This window comes from Bubalus kerabau, chromosome 7 (genome assembly GCF_029407905.1).
Source record: "Bubalus kerabau isolate K-KA32 ecotype Philippines breed swamp buffalo chromosome 7, PCC_UOA_SB_1v2, whole genome shotgun sequence".
NCBI classification, from domain to species: Eukaryota; Metazoa; Chordata; class Mammalia; order Artiodactyla; family Bovidae; genus Bubalus; species Bubalus kerabau.
The window spans coordinates 88,160,790-88,181,055 of NC_073630.1; the positions used below are offsets into that span (position 1 = coordinate 88,160,790).

A 20,266-nucleotide genomic window follows, 5' to 3' on the forward strand; every position below is an offset into this window, starting at 1 on the left:
TTCCTATTTGGAACCAGTCTGTTGTTCCATGTCCAGTTCTAACTGTTGCCTCCTGACCTGCATATAGGTTTCTCAAGAGGCAGGTCAGGTGGTCTGGTATTCCCATCTCTTGAAGAATTTTCCACAATTTATTGTGATCCACACAGTCAAAGGCTTTGGCATAGTCAATAAAGCAGAAGTAGATGTTTTTCTGGAACTCTCTTGCTTTTTTGATGATCCAGCGAAGAATTGATTCATTGGAAAAAACTCTGATGCTGGGAGGGATTGGGGGCAGGAGGAAAAGGGGACTACAGAGGATGAGATGGCTGGATGGCATCACCGACTTGATGGACGTGAGTTTGAGTGAACTCTGGGAGTTGGTGATGGACAGGGAGGCCTGGCGTGCTGCAATTCATGGGGTTGCAAAAAGTCAGACATGACTGAATGACTGAACTGAACTGAACTGAACTGAGAGCCTATCAAAGGCTGCAGCAGAATGACTTTAAGCAAATAATTGTTCCTCTTAGCGTTCCTCACTCTGTGAATTAAGAGACTTGGTCTAGCTGAACTTCTGATATCCCTTCTCCATACCAAGATTATAAGATTTTACAAGATTATAAAAACTATCTCAAATAGAAATAAAATGTGAATGTCCATTATTTGTCTTATACAGTCCAGTTTAATAAAATGAATTTGTAATTTATAGAATGAAAAATAATTTATTTGGTATATCTAGCATATTTGTTCTCATTCTAACAAAATGTGAATTTTTTTAAATTCTGAAAAATAAAGTATATTTCTAATTTAATAGCAAGGTAAATCAGAACTAGGGTATTAATAAAAATATTTTGATCTTCCTTCTTTTCTTTCTGCTTTCTATATTAGTTAAATAAATAAATGAATGAATGGATAGTGTTTTAGATAAAACACTAATCAAGACCTTCATTCATTTGTATGTAAGAAAATAATTGTTGTATCAACAATAAAAAGAAAAATACTTTGAGAAAATGGATAAGAATATCCTATAGTTGTCTTTCTGTTATGTTCCAAATTTACTTCTCTTTCAGAGTCCTGTCTTGGAGGTAATCCAGTCATGATAAGCAGTCACTCGAGTGTAGACACCTGGTTTATTCTTTTTACCACACCCTTCTCCCGCTCTTACTGTTTGAACAAGGTGCCAGATGTTCCTAGAGTTGGAGTAAGCTAGTGATCCACCAGAATCATTCTAGAAGAAAACAAGAAAAAAAAAATGTTTCTTGTCCTGAAACATTTCTGTCTCTCCTCTGGAGTTTTCAATAGGCTCTAGGCAGTGCAGACAATTCATGCTCTTTGGGCTTAGAACTGTGGAACTACTGAGTTTCTTCAAAACCCAGGGCAATTACAAACCAGAACACAGTGCCTACAATGGGATTGGATTGGGCTGGGAAGACTAGAAGTTGACCTTAACAATGGCAAAAGTGACTCCATGATGAAGCCTCTGTGGAATGGATGACATGTGCAAGTGGCATCTCTGGATAAGGAAGAGGCAGCCTCTTTAGGTCTGCAGGTTGCCCAGAAAATAGGGCCAAATTATTTTATTACCTTGTAACTATGGATTCCTAGACTGAAAACTTCCTGAGAGCAGAGTTGTGTTCACCACTGCATTTCCAGCTTCTTAGCTGGGGTCTGGTACATTAATGAGATGAATAAATATTTGTTAGGTGGATTGAAATAAGAAGCTACTCTGTGAAAATCATTAAGACAAAAAAAAAAAAAAGTGGTAAAAACTTCCAATGAATTAGTACTTGGGAAAAATGATTTGACAATGTATCTAAAAGTACCTGACAGGCATCTGCTTCTCCTGACATAAATCCAGCACATAGTATTGTATCAGTCACCAAGCCAGATAATGCATATGGAGCATTGCAAACTCTGTTATCAATAATCTTCAAAAAGGTCTGCTGAAGTATCACTGGAAGAAGACCTAAGGGCAAGAAATTCTGCATATTATGGAGATCTTAACCTTGTTTGTTAAAACAAAGAACAATTTGTAGAATAAAGCAGATTCTTTTGGTCTCCAAGAGGCAGACCAGTCCCAGGCTAGACTGATTTCTTTCTAATGTTTATTATAGCTGGCTGCCTCACACAGAAATTCCAAATTTTCCAGTTCGTATTCCCGGAGATATTTCAGAAACTGAAGACAATGCCATGCTTTTTTGGTCCCATCACTTCATTTTCTTTTCAGTTTTTTTTTTTTTTAATGAATTGGTTAATTGCATGAAAGAGTGAGTGATTGAATAAATAATTATTCCTATGAAGCTATTACATATTTATAGAAAGACTTACCATTCACATAAACTTACCATTCATATAAAGTGTTCCCCATCCTGTAACTACAACACTGTCATTTGCTGAGAGTTTCATTTTGGCTTCAGGAAGACAAATCTTCAAATCTTATGAACATACCTCGTAAAAGAGACTTCTTCAGCGAGCTGTACAAGGGCAATATCATCATGAATGCCAGGGCCACTAAAATTTTCATGAATAATAATGTTTTGAACTTTCCGTGTCATATACGGTTTATTTACTACAGTTCCAAAGTTAACCCTCCAATCTTCTGATTATTTTTCTTGGAGGGCACAATTTAATTAAAATACACTGAATTTGTGGGTCAAAATAGTATTCTCAGTGGTTATCTTATCACTTTAAGCTATGTTTCCGAAACAGTACTATAAAGCACTTAAATTATTATCTTAAAAATGTCTTTGGTGTGGGGATGTCATAAATGCTGCAGACATATAAAAACAGCTTCCCTGGTGGCTCAGAGGTTAAAGCGTCTGCCTCGAATGCGGGAGACCTGGGTTCAATCCCTGGGTCGGGAAGATCCCCTGGAGAAGGAAATGGCAACCCACTCCAGTATTCTTGCTTGGAGAATCCCATGGACAGAGGAGCCTGGTGGGCTACAGTCCATGGGGTCGCAAAGAGTCAGACATGACTGAGCAACTTAACTACTACTAACTAAGGACTATTAGATTTGTTTGTTGTTTAGTTGTCAAGTCGTGTCCAACCAGACTCCTCTCTCCATGGGATTTCCCAGGCAAGAATACTGGAGTGGGTTGCCATTTCCTTCTCCAGGGGATCTTTCTGACCCAGGGATTTAACCCATATCTCCTTCATTGCAGACAGGTTCTTCACCATCTGAACCACCAGGGAAGCCTGTATTGGAGATGTTGTGTGTATGTTAGTTGCTCAGTCATGTCTGACTCTTTGCAACCCCATGGACTGTAACCCAGCAGGCTCTTGAATCCATGGAATTCTCCAGGCAAGAGTACTGGTGTGGATTGTCATTTCCTTCTCCAGGGGATCTTCCCAACCCAGGGATCAAATCCTGGTCTCCTGCATTGCAGGCAGATTCTTTACCTTCTGAGCCACCAGGGAAGCCCATATTGGAGCTGTTGCTGCTGCGACTGAAGTTGCTTCAGTCGTGTCCGACTCTGTGCGACCCCAGAGACGGCAGCCCACCAGGCTCCCCTGTCCCTGGGATTCTCCAGGCAAGAACACTGGAGTGGGTTGCCATTTCCTTCTCCAATGCATGAAAGTGAAAAGTGAAAGTGAAGTCGCTCAGTCGTGTCCGACTCCTAGCCCACTACAAATCCTCCTAAACAGTCGCTGATGTCTCCTGCTACTTCAGCCACATCTGGTTTCTATGCATTTGAGTTAGGGAGCAATCACATGAGAAGCCTCAGTGCATGGGGTCCAGAATCACATGTACTGCCATGTACACTGGACTCCATGAGCCTGTGGCAGGGCTCTTGACCTCTGTCTGCATACATAAAAAATTGCAACTCGTTCTCACCAGTCACTCCACTATATGTACCAAGTCAATGAATCTTGGCTTCTAATTTAGATTTTTGGACCAAATTCTCCAGTTCCTTTGCGATGCTTTCTTAATTTAGGCCCTAACATTCTATTTAATTACTGTCACTTTCCTCAAAATGTCAGGTGCATTTTTTTTTTAAGATTTCAAGATCTTTGTTCAACTGTGACCTTCTTGAATCCTTCTCCCACTCTGAAGACTTCAGTGACTCCACATATTCAATAGCTGTGTTTCTTTAGTAAGTAAGCATCTTGTTATTTAGAGGTGTCCCTGATGAATAAAACTATATTTTCTAACGTTTCCATTTAAAAATCTTCTTTATTTCAAATAGTTATTTTTGTTTGCTGTCCATAGAATAAGACTTGTATCTCTACATCTCAACACATTTGAAGATGACTATTTTATCAACTCAAAATATGCATTATTCTTTCTGATATATCTACTCCAATCAAACAAACTTCATCTCTTTAGAGTCTGGAACAAAACTTGCAACTGCATATCTCAGTTAGAATATGTTCTCTATCTTCATCAAGTCTTCATAGAGCATACTAACATCTGTGTTGTACGTGTGACACTTACCACTATGCTGCATAATACCTTTAATACATCACATTTAAATTTCTTCAACTAGATTGTAAATCCCTAGAGCACAAGACAAATAAGCACCTTGTAACTGGATTTAGACATACCTGACTTCACACTTGGTTCCTGTTGTTTAAGAGTGGTAGGATCTTGGTCAAGTTGTATCACCATTTCTAAACCCGATTTTCTCATCTTTAAATAGCTTCAAGTATACATTTCATTACTTTGCCAACAAAGGTTCGTCTAGTCAAGGCTATGGTTTTTCCTGTGGTCATGTATGGATGTGAGAGTTGAACTGTGAAGAAGGCTGAGTGACTAAGAATTGATGCTTTTGAACTGTGGTGTTGGAGAAGACTCTTGAGAGTCCCTTGGACTGCAAGGAGATCCAACCAGTCCATTCTGAAGGAGATCAGCCCTGGGATTTCTTTAGAAGGAATGATGCTAAAGCTGAAACTCCAGTACTTTGGCCACCTCATGCGAAGAGTTGACTCATTGGAAGACTCTGATGCTGGGAGGGATTGGGGGCAGGAGGAGAAGGGGACGACAGAGGATGAGATGGCTGGATGGCATCACTGACTTGATGGACGTGAGTCTGAGTGAACTCCGGGAGTTGGTGATGGACAGGGAGGCCTGGCGTGCTGCGATTCATGGGGTCGCAAAGAGTCGGATGCGACTGAGCGACTGATCTGATCTGATACATTTCATATGGAATTATTGTTATGATTACATGAAATGATGTAAATAAAGCACTTAGCATCAGGCAAAAGCCCTTATTTGGAAAATGTTACTTGCTTCCATTCGCTTTTCCCTTAGTTGCTCCCATTTAAATGCCTATGTTGGCATGTGTGTGAGCTCAGTTGCTTCAGCTGTGTACAACTCTTTGCGACCCTACAGACTGTAGCCTGCCAGGATCCTCTGTCCATGGGGGTTCTCCAGGCAAGAGTACTGGAGTGGGTTGCCATGCCATCCTCCAGGGGATCTTCCTGATGCAAGGATCGAACCGGAGTATCCTGTGTTGACAGGAAAGTTCTTTAGTGTCACCTAGGAAGCCCTTAAATGTCTTCACTGCCCTTAAATTATGAGAGTACTTGTAAATTTCATGTAGTCTTGGTGAATGTCACACATTTAGGTTAACCTCCACAGACCTCCTAAATAGATCTGCAACCAGAATCTTAAATTTAGTCAGACTTTCAAACTTACCTAGCAAAGCAATGCGCTGCAGATAGGAGCCACCTGCTGCTGATCAGTGGAGGCCACAGTGGCATTTTCCCCATTCACAATTCGGTTGCCTACTGTGATACTGTTGGTCAGTCTTCTCCCACAACCTGAAAAAAGGATTTATTTATACAAGAGCAGGTAACTTTGATTATACTTTATAAGAAATACATTTTAAAACAATTCTTGAAATCCTTCAATGATTGTCCTGCATCTCCTAACCAATGCTGTTTTTTTCCAGAATGTACTTTTTTTATGGTAGCACTCTATCCTTGTTTCAATGACTTTTACTTTTCCTCTTTTCCAGTTTCAAGAATCTTTCAACTGTTGACCTTTGTTGTATTATAATTCTAGTCTCCCCAAGTAAATTGCATAATTTTAAAGGTGGAGACTTTGCTTCATTAATGTCTTGCATAGCATGTACAATACTGTCTGTAAAGCCCTATGTGGACAACATATACTCCATAAATATCCACTGAATGAATGAATGCATGGATGTATCAAACTGTGGGACACATGATGCTCTAAAGAGAATTGGCTTAAAAAGTACAGACTGTTTTTTTAACTTATAATAAACACATTTTATATAGCCTAGTTTTGCATTTTCTTATTACCCTCCATTTTTCATTCACTTAGAAAAAAAAACTAATTCAGCCATATATTCTTCATGATTCCATTTTTTGAAAATAATTCTCACTTCACACTTTTGGACAACCCATTACAAATAGTCAGTGTTTTTCAAAAAGAAATGCTAGATAGATATGTGGCATCGCCAATAATTTTGAAAGACTATTACAGGTTTCCAAAATGAAGTACTTCTAGAAACTTTGTAGCAAGACGATGGGGAACTATTTATGAAAGTGTTAAATTTATAATAAAATTTCTAAACTTACAGTTTAGAAGCATTTGTTGGTAAGCATTTCAACATTATTCTTGATGATTTCTGAAATTAAGAAACAAAAACATAAGGTTAATAAAATATCACCAAGCAATTCTTTTCAACCAAAGGACTAAATTTCTCAACCCAAGTACACCCAACATTTGACTATTCAGATTAGTTCATGTGTTATTTATCAACCCCTCTGACTCCTACTTGCTCAATTTTGGCTATCTCTCCACATCTCTACCAGGTGGTATAGGCAAAAGGAAAAGGAGATAAAAAAGCAAAGCTCTCAGTTTTATAACAGTTGAAGTATAAAACATTTAGAGAAATAAGAAGCTGACACTCTTACTAAAAGAGGCACTGAGCATAATCTTAGGATTTTTTTCCCTATGATAATTCTCACTACTTTGAAATAGAGTTGTCTATATTTTAAAGAAGAATAGCAATTAAAATTACATTTTATTGTGCTTACCCTGCTCTTTAGAAGTCATCTCATTACTTAGACTGAATTGTGAAATTTTGAGAATTTGACTTAAATTTAAGTCTATTTTCTACTGGAAAGATACCTTAGAGAGAAAGAAAAGAGAACATAAAAAAAAGGCACATCGGAAAGTGTTGACCCTGCATTTCTAGGAGACAGAGGGGCCATAACTGGTACAACCTTCTTTCCTAATGACTAAGCACAAAGGAATTATCTTGCTCCTTGCAGAAGCTCTAACTCAAACTCACTTCTTATGAGTGGCCCATTGGTAACAGGGACTGTATTGAAGCAAAGGAGCTGTAACAGGCAGTTGGTGACCATTATAGCCTTCAAGGATACTAGGATCAATTGTCAGTCTGGAAGAATCACAAAACTGGGCTCTGGAAACATAAGCTTATCACCTAACAGACTTTTTAATAATTGGAGTTTAGAGTTTCAAGATCTTTGAAAAATCATCAAAAATTTATGAATAATTACTTTCTGTACTAGGACAAAATCCTATCATTTTCTTCCCTTGTTTTCTAAGGAATTATTCCAGGCAAACTTTATCTTTAATAATATTACTTCCATTCTTCCACAAGAAGTAATGAGAATTCCCTAATCTTTAACTTTACCCTTACTCCTGCAATCTTTACACTGAATGATCAAGAAAACCCCAAGTCTGTTTCTTATAATGAGAGCCTGACATAAGTAGAAAGTAAGGAGGAACATATGGAGGAGAGCTTGGCAGCCCACTCCAGTATTTTTGCTTGGAGAATCCCTGTGGACAGAGAAGCCCAGCAGGCAACAGTCCATGACATCACAAAGAGTCAGACTCGACTGAGTAACTAAGCACAGCACAAGGAGGAATATGGCTTCAGTTATTATTTTTCACCCCCTTTTCATCCATTACAGCCAACCTTTCCAAACTCACAAGCATGCCTGTAGCTTAACACATTTCTATCACTGTTCAAACAAAGATTCTATAACACTTCCCTTTCCAATACCACCTCAATTATAGGAGTGCCACAGTTGGGAAAACTAATTTTTCCTAAGAAAATTCCTAAAAACTTTGGTTCATTTTTTTTTCCAGTCCTTTTTTGTTTTTAATAGTCTAGGTATTTAAGTAGTAGAAAATAGTGTAAAAAAGTAAAATACCTGTAACTTTAATGGAAGTGGGAACTGCATTCCAGGATGCCATGGTGTCCTTCAACTTCTGATGTAAAATAATCTTGATTTTAGTCCTCATGCTATTCTTTTTTGCTGGAGGAAACTTGAATGTCAACTGTAACTGTACATTTGAACCATTGGAATCAGGACTAGAAATAACAGAAATATTTTAGTGTGCTGTTTTCTGATTTTTTTAGATGTTTCATGAACACATTAGATTTCCCACATTTTAATTATATTGCCTTTACATATATTAAAAAATAATACAGATATTGTCTCAGTATATATAAAGTGTAATGGTCCCTAAGAACTTAACTGGTTAAGAGGTATTGCTCATGAAAAAGGATGTGAACCACAAACTAGAAATCAGAATATTTCAAACATATGTAAGAAACTGACTACTGGCCAACAAATAATTGGCTTGAGATTTTATTGTAATGTAGAAAAAAAAAATAATGTTCTTATATAGATATTTTCTAATAGCTTAATTTTAGAGAAAAAGATAAATGAGAACTTAAATGTAGGGTCTGGAAATACTCAAAAGACAACTTCTAGCATGTATTTGGGAGTCAATACTAAACTTCTTCCTATAGATTCTTATACATGCCCACCCCAATAGATCTATGCAATGAGAAAGTTCAGAAAGATAACTCTAAAGCATGAAGACAATCTCCATTATCTACATATTCAGTACATCATTTTTATTAATCAGGAAATAAGATAAATTCATTTTGGAAGATTTTCAAACAAAAATCCATATTAAGCACTATTAAAAAAAAACTTCAACTCTATTTTCAAATAATTATGATTAATTGAAGACCCTTTGAAGATTTTTGCTTGTCTGTAAGAAAGTAGATTGGTTGGTTGGTTAGTTGGTTGATTGGTTGGCTAGCTGGATTTTTTGTTTCATTTTGTTTTGTTTAGGGAGTTCAGACTCACAAGTATTCCCTGTGTCACTCATTCCCTATGCTTTGTGACACTGCCTCCCTACATCCCTCATCCCCACCACCACCAAGCGTACTTACAATACATATTTAGACAAAAGTTACCTTAAAAAGATTCACTTTCTCCGGTCATTAAAGTGATGGCAATTGTGAGAGAGAACAAAAGAGGATTATTTTAGAAAAAATATGGCCAGATGGGTATGAATGGGAAAAGAGATGATTTTAGTGTATCGGTAGCAAAACAATCAGCTAGAACTTCTGGTTTTGCATAGAGTTACAATTATCTTTTATCATAGAAGTCAGTTAGGACTGACTGCCACCAAAAACCTTATAATTCCCCTTCAAGTACAGAGATTAAAGATTTGAGCAGAACACTTCCTACCTGAATAGAAATTTGTTCAATACAGTGATGCTATAATATATGGGGAACTCTTTCAGATCAGATCAGTCGCTCAGTCGTATCTGACTCTTTGCGACCCCATGAATCGAAGCACGCCAGGCCTCCCTGTCCATCACCAACTCCCGGAGTTCACTCAGACTCACGTCCATCGAGTCAGTGATGCCATCCAGCCATCTCATCCTCTCTTGTCCCCTTCTCCTCCTGCCCCCAATCCCTCCCAGCATCAGAGTCTTTTCCAAAGAGTCAACTCTTCGCATGAGGTGGCCAAAGTACTGGAGCTTCAGCTTTAGCATCATTCCTTCTAAAGAAATCCCAGGGCTGATCTCCTTTAGAATGGACTGGTTGGATCTCCTTGCAGTCCAAGGGACTCTCAAGAGTCTTCTCTAACACCACAGTTCAAAAGCATCAATTCTTCAGCGCTCAGCCTTCTTCACAGTCCAACTCTCACATCCATACATGACCACAGGAAAAACCATAGCCTTGACTAGACGAACCTTTGTTAGCAAAGTAATGTCTCTGCTTTTGAATATGCTATCTAGGTTGGTCATAACTTTCCTTCTAAGGAGTAAGCGTCTTTTAATTTCATGGCTGCAGTCACCATCTGCAGTGATTTTGGAGCCCAGAAAAATAAAGTCTGACACTGTTTCCACTGTTTCCCCATCTATTTCCTATGAAGTTATGGGACTGGATGCCATGATCTTCGTTTTCTGAATGTTGAGCTGTAAGCCAACTTTTTCACTCTCCACTTTCACTTTCATCAAGAGGCTTTTTAGTTCCTCTTCACTTTCTGCCATAAGGGTGGTGTCATCTGCATATCTGAGGTTATTGATATTTCTCCTGGAAATCTTGATTCCAGCTTGTGTTTCTTCCAGTCCAATGTTTCTCATGATGTACTCTGCATATAAGTTAAATAAACAGGGTGACAATATATAGCCTTGATGAACTCCTTTTCCTATTTGGAACCAGTCTGTTGTTCCATGTCCAGTTCTAACTGTTGCTTCCTGACCTGCATACAAATTTCTCAAGAAGCAGATCAGGTGGTCTGGGATTCCCATCTCTTTCAGAATTTTCCACAGTTTATTGTGATCCACACAGTCAAAGGCTGAGGAACTCTTTAGCCCCTTTCTTTTTACCTTCTTTCTTCCCTTCTTTCCTCCCTTCCTTCCTCCCTTCCTTCCTTTTCTCTCTCTCTTCCTCTATCCCTGTTTCTTGCTGTTGTTGTTATTTAAAGCTGAGGTGTATGTGATATATTATCTACTTCTCATTCCATAAGATCTTGAATGAATTTTTACTTACAGAAGTTTGATGACTTTTGAGTTTATATATTCTTTGTATACACTAGAATTTTGAAGTGCATCAGACATCTGTCAAGAGAAAAAACAAAAAAGCTACCATGTATGTTTTAACCAAATTTATAATAAAATAAATAAACTTCTGACTTACCTTAATCTCAGTATCTTTGCTCAGATCTGTGCTGGCCTGTGAAACCGTTTTTTCACAATTATCATTGTATGTGATTCCAGAAATATCAAAATCACCTTGGTAATAGTAAGTCTTTTCTGTGAAATAAAGAAATACTTTAAAAACTTAAAAATAAACTTGACCTCAAGTCCCTCCATATCTTTATCTCAAAATTAATAATCAATACTGGGAAATTAACTTATCACCACTTGAATGAGAGATCCCCCTAGCTCTCAGCCAACTCTAATTACTCTCAGTATTAACAAAGACTGTATTAATTCGTAAACCAGAATCCTAGAGTAAGCCCATCTTCCAAAATTGCTTCAAAAAACTTTTACAACCAAGTTTGAGTGTCTAATTTTATTTCAAGAAGTCCAGTTCAACTAATTTAGATTTAGGTAATATAAGCTTGTCTAGCATTGAATCTGAAATGGTAGATAGCTGACCATGTAAGAAACTCAAGAGTAAATTCTCATCCCACACACTTCCTGCTCAAGCCAGGATGACTGTAGTGTTCCATTTTGTATCACTTCTTTCCACTAAGTCATTGTTTCTTTTAAAAAAGGGACTTGTTAAAATGCAAACCATATTTTGGAAGACTAGCTAATTAAGCTACTGGTCCCCACTAACATACTGACAAGGCTTCTTCATGGGAGCCTGCTTTGGAAAACTCAGAGAGCTATCCATAAGGAAACTATGTGAATAAAGTTATTTTTTAATGAGTAGAGATAGAAGTAGATAGAAAGATTCAGACTATGGAGACGTGGTGGATAGACAAGGTAGGCAAGAGACTGTGAGCTTCCACTATGCTTCCAAAGGATAAGTTTTGAAATTTGATATTAAGATGGCTGGGTAAAAACAAAGGAGAAGAGGCTAGGTTGAAAAAGAACTGAAATTTTCACTGAATCAAGCAAAATATATCCACATTGCATTACTGCATAGGGTGATATATTTCAGAGGAATAAAACAGGAAAATCATGAAAAAGTATTGTTAGAATCATACACTTAAAGTATTAAGATGTGGATTTGTGCTCAACTATACTAAAAAGCTTGTGATATCTAGGAAGTCACTTGGCTTTCCTGAGCCTCAGTTTCCTGCATGTGAAAGTAGGGACAGTAGTAAAACCTGCCCTCCCAGGCTCAGAGAATTAGTGTGAGGATCAAGTGGAGCAACACATGCCAAGTTTCTTTAAAAAACAACTAATCTCAAAAATATACAAGTTTCTTTAAAAAACAACTAATCTCAAAAATATACAAACAACTCCTACAGCTCAATTCCAGAAAAATAAATGACCCAATCAAAAAATGGGCCAAAGAACTAAATAGACATTTCTCCAAAGAAGACATACAGATGGCTAACAAACACATGAAAAGATGCCTATACCTGTGGCGGATTCATGTTGATATATGGCAAAACCATTACAATATTTTAAAGTTAAAAAATAAAATAAAAAATAAAAACATTAAATGGATATACAAATTTCAGGGTTTACTTTTCCTGAAAGATAAAAATAAAACAAGCTTTCTGGATGTAAACTTAATGAATGTTATTAATAATAAGATCAAGTTAGTATGAGCATTCAGCAATTTTACCACTCTTGACTGTCCACTATTAGAAAAGCCATTAGTGGATTATCCACAGCTGCTTATCAATTATGTCATTCAGAAAAGTTTGTTTATATATTTGCTGCATCAAGTCTTAGTTGCAGCACATAAGATCTTCATTACCTCATGTGGGATCTTTCATCATGGTGCAGACTCTCTAGTTGTGGCACAAGAGCTCCAGAGCATGTGGGCTTATTAGTTTTGGTCCCGGACTTAGCTGTTCCACAGCATGTGGGATCTTAACCAGGGACCAAAATGCATTCCCTGCATTATAAGGCAGATTCTTCATCACTGGACCACCAGGGAAGTACCTCAAATGGATCTTAACAACCAATATCAGAGCACAAGGATTGGCTCAGACAGTAAAGCATCTGCCTATAATATAGGAAACCCAGGTTTGATCCCTTGGTTGGGAAGATCCAATGGAGAAGGGAATGGGAACCCACTCCAATATTCTTGCCTGGAACATCCCATAGGCAGAGGAGCCTGGAGGGCTACAGTCCATGGGTTCACAAAGAGTCAGACACAATTGTGTGTGTAGATCTTAATAACCAATATCAGAAGGAACCAAAAAGAGTAGGGAATCTCTGAAGTTTGAGGTATATTTTTTACCAAAGATACAAGTTAGCTACAAACCTACTCTACAAGCACCTTTATTGACAATGAATACTGGCATCACAGTATTGAGCATTTCAATCTTGCCCACACTCCCATAGCTGTTGATATAACTTATAGACTGGATCAAAGAGGCATCTGATTCAAAAAAATTGCAAACTTTGATGTCAAATAGCATAAAATTATGTTGAAATAAAATAGTAATTTGATGAGAAAGTTTCCATAAAGAAATTTAATATTCTTGTTGTTTCTTGTCAATTTTTAAGAAAATGAGAGTCAATACTGACCAACTGCCAGAAAATGGACAAGGAGGCCAATAGTTAATCCCCAAATTGCCACAACTCCAAGAAAAATAAGGATGGTTCTCCATAACGGCCAAGATCTTCTCTGAGAAGATACGCTGGTGTGTCTACCAAAAGAAGGAAGGTGACTTGAATCAGATGATGTGCTGTGTGTTGTGCTGAATCAGATGATAAATATTCTAAATTTACCTGTCTCTCCTCCAACTCATACAAACAAGTTATAGTTTATGCATCATATCTTTGTGTTAGCTTAAAACAAGAAGCCTCAGATGTGTAAGGAGGATAGACGCTAATGCTCACTCCAGTACTCTTGCCTGGAAAATTCCTGTGCAACTCCACCCAGTCTTAATTCCTCTCTGTTCTGTTCTCAATTCTTAATCCTACCTCTTCCTTATATCTCTTTTGATGACTTGTTTATTAACACTACCCTATGCCAACATTGTGAAAGCACTTCAAAGAAATTCCCTACATTCCATACGTGCTTTTATACTGGAGTTCATTTGTATAATCTAATTTTCATAGAAAAATATTTCTTATATTAGATAAATCACACTTTAAAAGGAGCATTTAATTAATGTGAACAATAATATTTATAACCTTATTAATATCTGAAAATATATGTCTGCTAATAAGTAGAAAAATTTACTATGATAGTCTCAAATTTGTTTTGGAATAGGCATTGTAACTTAAGCTGGTAGCTTAGTCTCTCTGAGACATGAATATTAGTTTGAGAGACTCAAGCACTATATAGCCTAAATTATGTACATAGTACAGAAAGTAGCTGGCATGGTTTCGATATAAAATAGTCACTATACTACAGTGTATAAAATGCTTTTCTTTGAAGATCCCTTTTATTTATTTATTTTTTAATTTTATTTAATTTTATTTTTAAACTTTACATAAAATTCTAAAGAATACACAGTGTTGACTATAGAACTGGTATTGCTTTTTCCCTTTAATTGTGAATTTCTTCCTATCATAAATAATTGAGATTTTTTATATATAAAATATCACAGTTTATGATTTATTCAACCTCTCCTCTAGTATGATGTTTGCATTCTGAAATTGATTATTATTTTTAATAACAGCTGAAATCATTAAAATCATGTTCTAAATATCCAAAAAAGTCCATTCATGAAATAATTTACTCTCATCTATCAAGTATATATTTTAGCCATAATTTTTTAAAGGTAGAAATCTGAGTTCCTGAATGAATCTCTCATTTAACAAAGATAATAGGGTAAAAATTAATCTTCAATAAATTTAACCAACTCCATATGCTAAACTAAATTATACCTGACTCACTTTTGGACAGAACCTACTGCAAGGAAGAACTCATTGCTATTCTGGTATAATTCAACTATTACCTTTATCATATTATAATAATGTTAAAAATTACGGTAACTACACTATCCACAATTTTAAAACATTTATCTCACAATAATTTATTTCCCACAGCCCATACCCAGTATCATATCCTAAATCAGACTTCGTTATAACAAATTCTGACACTGAATTAGCAGTTAAATTACAAAGCCTTACAAACTGTAGTTCTCATTTACTAAAACTTCATTTCCAACCACTTGAATTGGATGAACCTGAGTTCTGTTATATAGTGAAGAGTGTAAAACATAATTCCAATGCAAAATTCCCCAAATCTTATAAAGATACTTTTTTTTCCCCATCATTAAAGTTGTTCAGTCTTTTCCAACTCTTTGCGACCCCATGGACTATACAGTCCATGGAATTCTCTAGGCCAGAATACTGGAGTGGGTAGCCTTTCCCATCTCAAGGGGATCTTCCCAACTTAGCGATCAAACCCAGGTCTCCCAGATTGCAAGAGGATTCTATACCATCTGAGCCACATAGGGAGAGGCTTATTAATAAGGAAGAAAGTATGAATAATTAATGATCAAATAAGTCAAAGAGCCTCCACCACCAACTTTCTTCCAGAACTCTAGGAAAGCCTAGAGTCTGGACAGGAACTTATTTGGAAATGTATTACGTTTTGAGGGCCCCCTGCAGTTTGCCAGGTGCTAATTTAGAGTCTGTGTTGTAAAGTATATTATTCCAAAAATCTATAATGGCATTCAGGTTTTTAAAATATTTCTTTAAAAATTCATATTAGAATACATGGTTTTCGTTACACTATTAGAGAACAAAAATGGTAGTATTCCTTTTTTTTTTTTTGGCTGCACCTTGCAACATGTGATATCCTAGTTCCTTGACCAGCAATCAAACCTATGCCCCTGCACTAGAAATGTGGAATCTTAACCACTGAACCACCAGGGAAGTCCCAGTGGTATTCTTATGAATGATTATTTTTAAAATAGCAAATAAAATTTTGCTAAAATTTGATTAATATTTTCCAAATTTCTGAAAATTTCCCAGAGACTTTACAGGGCCTTTAGATATCAGAAACAGTAACATGGATCCAGAAATAAAAATCTAAATTATAAAAAGCAACTAATGAACAAAAAACTAGAAGCTACTCTGTAGCAACCTGTTAGCTTTTATAGACTTACTCTCCCAAATAAAATTCCATTTACCTGTACATAGTATTCTGGTTATTATGGTGGAGTCAGGAACAAAGATAGTGATGATGTTGACCATGATGACGATGATAATAGTGGTAATAAAAATAAGGGCTTTCTGGTGGAGCTTTTAAGATGATCAGAGTTTCCCAGGTTTATGTGTTACATTCAGTGTTGGTTGGTTCATTTTTATGGGCTGGGTGAAATAAAGAGAACAAATAAAGTGAAACTTGTCTGACTAGTGTCAACGACTGTCATATTTCTATGGTTTCAAGATAAGAGTCATCCAGGGAATGACAAGCTTCCTTGACTTGGCTATTTAGAAAAAACTAATAGCCTAATCTTTGTCTGGTCACTTAAAAGGTACACCTAAGAAATAGCTTTTTGGTATATCCAGATAATTCTAACTGTGTTTGACCAGTTTCATCATTCTGGATTCTTCCTCCTCAACTGGAACCAGCTATAATTAGGTAGAAGTTGCTGACAAGAGACTTTTCACAAGGTATTGATATTAACATAACTAATATCACCACCATTTTGATATAATGAATTCTATTTCATTGTTGTTTACATCTTCATTTCCCTAATTACCAGTGAAAATGATCATTGCTGCTACTGCTGCTAAGTCACTTCAGTAGTGTCTGACTCTGTGTGACCCCATAGATGGCAGCCCAACAGGCTCTGCCGTCCCTGGGATTCTCCAGGCAAGAACACTGGAGTGGGTTGCCATTTCCTTCTCCAATGCATGAAAGTGAAAAGGGAAAGTGAAGTCGCTCAGTCAAGTCCGACCCTCAGCGACCCCATGGACTGCAGCCTACCAGGATCCTCCGTCCATGGGATTTTCCAGGCAGGAGTACTGGAGTGGGGTGCCATTATGATCATTCTTTCACATATTTCACTTTTCAGCTATGCTACAGCCCCAGTCTTTGTGTTTTGACTCCTACAGCCTGTTATACCGTGGTTTTCTGTTTAATTTTTAGCTCCTCTACCTCACCTGGACTGGCCAATGGTCTCTGGCAAGAAACTATATGTATGTAAATCTCACCCAGTATAGCCCCTTCTCTTCATTAGTTTTCTTTGAGACAGCTTTTAAATTTCACCCAGTATAGTCCCTTCTCTTCATTATTTTTCTCTGAGACAGTTTTTGCCAGTGTTTGGTCACTCTGTATTACCTTCATATGGTTGTTATATTTTTTCCAAGGTTTATAATTATTAATTCTAGAAAAGCTTGATGGAAGATATTTCTCCATTGCTGGAAGTGGAACAAGTCATTGGTGGTGTTTAAAAAACAGAATCTCTTAATTTTAGTTTAAAATTTGCCAATATTTCCTTTTAAGGTTAGTATTTTATGAGTATATGTACATAGTTTGTTGAAGAATTCTTTGCCTTTCATAAAGATATACTTGCATGTTTTCTTCTGAAAACCTTGGTGTTACCATCTGCACTTAGATCATTAATTCACATTGCATTCCTTTGTGTGTATATTATGAAGAAGGAGTAAAGATGCATTTTTTTCCATATGACTATTAATTGACCCTGCACATCTTACTGAAATCATGTGCATGCAATTCTCTATCCACTATCCTGCATTGCCACCTCTGTTATAAATCAAGTATTGATATAAATCAAATGGGGGTCTCTTTCTGAATTTTTTATAGTTAATTTTTTAGTGTACTCTATCACACTGCCTTAATTATTGAAGTTGCATCATGTCATGTGTCGACTTAAAAACACACAACATAAGAGTTGTCGGTTTAAGTTGTGTTCAAGGTCTTACTGAGGACTATAGCTTGGAGACAGCCACTGAGTTAGCTCTGAGGAAACTGCTCCAAAGAGATAGTGGAGAAAACCAGTTTGTATGATTTTTGGCTAGGAAATACATACAGTCAAGTATACATCTTAGTAAAAGACTACTGCTAGTCACAAAAAACAAATATCTCAAGTCAATGATATTAATGCTTTTCAATGTATGGGAAAATTCAAGAGTCCAGGGTTATTCAAATTCTGCTGGAGATGTTTACCCAAGTATCTAAGAGGCCTGTTTGTCCAAAGCACAATGGGCCTCATTCTTTATCATCTGTGATGGATTGCTATTTAATACTTCTAGAACAGAACTTTTTCTCTGTTCACACTTGATATATGGTATGTAAGCCCATATTATTTTTCTTTTCTCAAAATGGTCTTGGATATTTTTAGTCCATTATATTTCCTTATAAATTTTACATTGATTGATCAAGTTCCAAAAAGAAATCTCTAGACTTTTGTTGGTATAGTATTGAATCTATAGATCAAATGGGGAAGAATTAACTGAAGCTTCCAATCCATGAACTTGGTGATTTCTTCTATTTATTTCGATTTTTTAAAAATTTCTCTCAATAGTGTTTTATAAGTATCTGAATAGAAGGTTTATACATGTTTTCCTAGGTTCAGTCTCATGTATTTGTTTTTTTCTATTCCAGTGTAAATCGTTGTTGATGGTGGTATTGTTCAGTCACTAAGTCATGTCCTACTCTTTGAGACTCCATGGACTGCTGCACACTGGACTTCCCTGTCTTTCACTATCTCCCAGAGTTTGCTCAAACTCATATCCATTGACTTGGTGATGCCATCCAACCATCTCATCCTCTGTCATCCCCTTCTCCTTCTGCCCTCAATCTTTCCCAGCATCAGGTTCTTTTCCAACGAGTCAATTCTTCACATCAGGTGGCCAAAGGATTGGGGCTTCAGTCCAGCATCAATCCTTCCAATGAGTATTCGGACTGATTTCCTTTAGGATTGTCTAGCTTGATTTCCTTGCTGTTCAAGGGACTCTTGAGAGTCTTCTTCAGCACAATAGTTCAAAAGCATCAATTCTTTGGCACTCAGCCCTCTTTATGGTCCAGCTCTCATATCTGTACATGACCTCAGGAAAGTGATATTATTTGTAAATGGTACTATTCTTTAAATTTTATGTTATATTTATTGTTGGCATATATAAGTACAATTGACTAGTATATTGACTTCATATTGAGAAACTTCATTTATTAATTTTATTTTTCTATTTGTATAGTATTTTGGATTTTTAGCATATACCTACATCAGCAAATAAGTACAATATTATTACTTCCTTTTCATTGCTTATATTTTTATTTTCTTTTAGCTGATTGGTTGTTTGATTACTTTTGCCATACATCATAGAATTCTAGTTACTGTTGAATAGAATGGATGATAGCTGGCATCCTTCTCTTGTTCCTACTTTTAGGGAATGTTTTTTGGTATTTCACCATTGAATAAGATAGTTACTATCATTTTATCAGATTAAAGAAGTTCTTTTTGGTTTTAGTTTGCTAATTTTTATAATAAATTAATTTTGAATTTGACCAAATGCTTTTTTCCATTTATTGAGATAATCATTTTCTATTTTTGTCTGATAAATATTATGAATTAAATTGATATTTAAATGTAAAATCAAACTTATATTTCTATTACAATAACCCCCAACTGTATTGCAAATAAAATGTGATACATTTTATATTTTACTAGGTTTGATATCTTATTTTCTTTAGGAGTGTTGTATTCATGCTCCTGAAAGAGAATGACATAATTTTATTGTCTTTTAATGTCATTGTTAAGCTTTGTAATCAAGGTAATGTTGTTCTAATGAAACAAGTTGGAAAGCAATTATTTTATTGAAAATAAAATTTTAAATTTATATCAGGTGGAAAAATTCCCAGAAAAAATATTCAAGTCTCCAAAACTGACATAATCACCACTGTAAGAATTGCTACCTATCCTTCAGGAAAACCACTTTTTGGACTTTGCACAAACTTAAACTTTCTCTTTACATACTCACTGAGATTCAGAAAATTATTTGTTGAAGCAATTATTAGAAATATAATCCACAACTCATATGTATGTTATATGACATTTACTGTCAGTTACCTTCTTAAAATAAGACAAAGATTTGAAGCTAATGTATATTACATATTTATGTTAGATATCAATCATCTCATGTGCAGACATGCATGTCAGTCACTTCAGTCGTATTCGACTTTCTGCAACTCTGTGGACCATAACCTGACAGGCTCCTCTATTCATGGGATTCTCCAGGCAAGAATGCTTGAGTGGTTTGCCATTTTCTCCTCCAAGGGATCTTCTCAAGCCAGGGCTCAAACCCATGTCTCCTGGGTCTCCTGAATTACAGGAGTATTCTTTACCCATTGAGCCACCTGGGAAGCCCCAATCATCTCATATGCATCTCTTTTTTCTTTTGATTTGCTT

General features: G+C 36.3%; 1 protein-coding gene across 1 annotated transcript; it reads right to left on the reverse strand.

Annotated features, from left to right (window-relative positions):
- Positions 1 to 1,042: 1,042 nt before the first annotated feature.
- LOC129657095 (transmembrane protease serine 11B-like) lies at positions 1,043 to 16,085 on the reverse strand. Its single transcript, XM_055587411.1, is given in 13 exon segments — positions 1,043 to 1,204; positions 1,800 to 1,942; positions 2,322 to 2,406; positions 2,409 to 2,575; positions 4,525 to 4,609; positions 5,651 to 5,742; positions 6,537 to 6,575; positions 8,134 to 8,294; positions 10,786 to 10,853; positions 10,933 to 11,048; positions 13,458 to 13,579; positions 14,938 to 14,983; positions 16,022 to 16,085. Coding segments are annotated over 13 exon segments (1,350 nt in total).
- Positions 16,086 to 20,266: the final 4,181 nt, after the last annotated feature.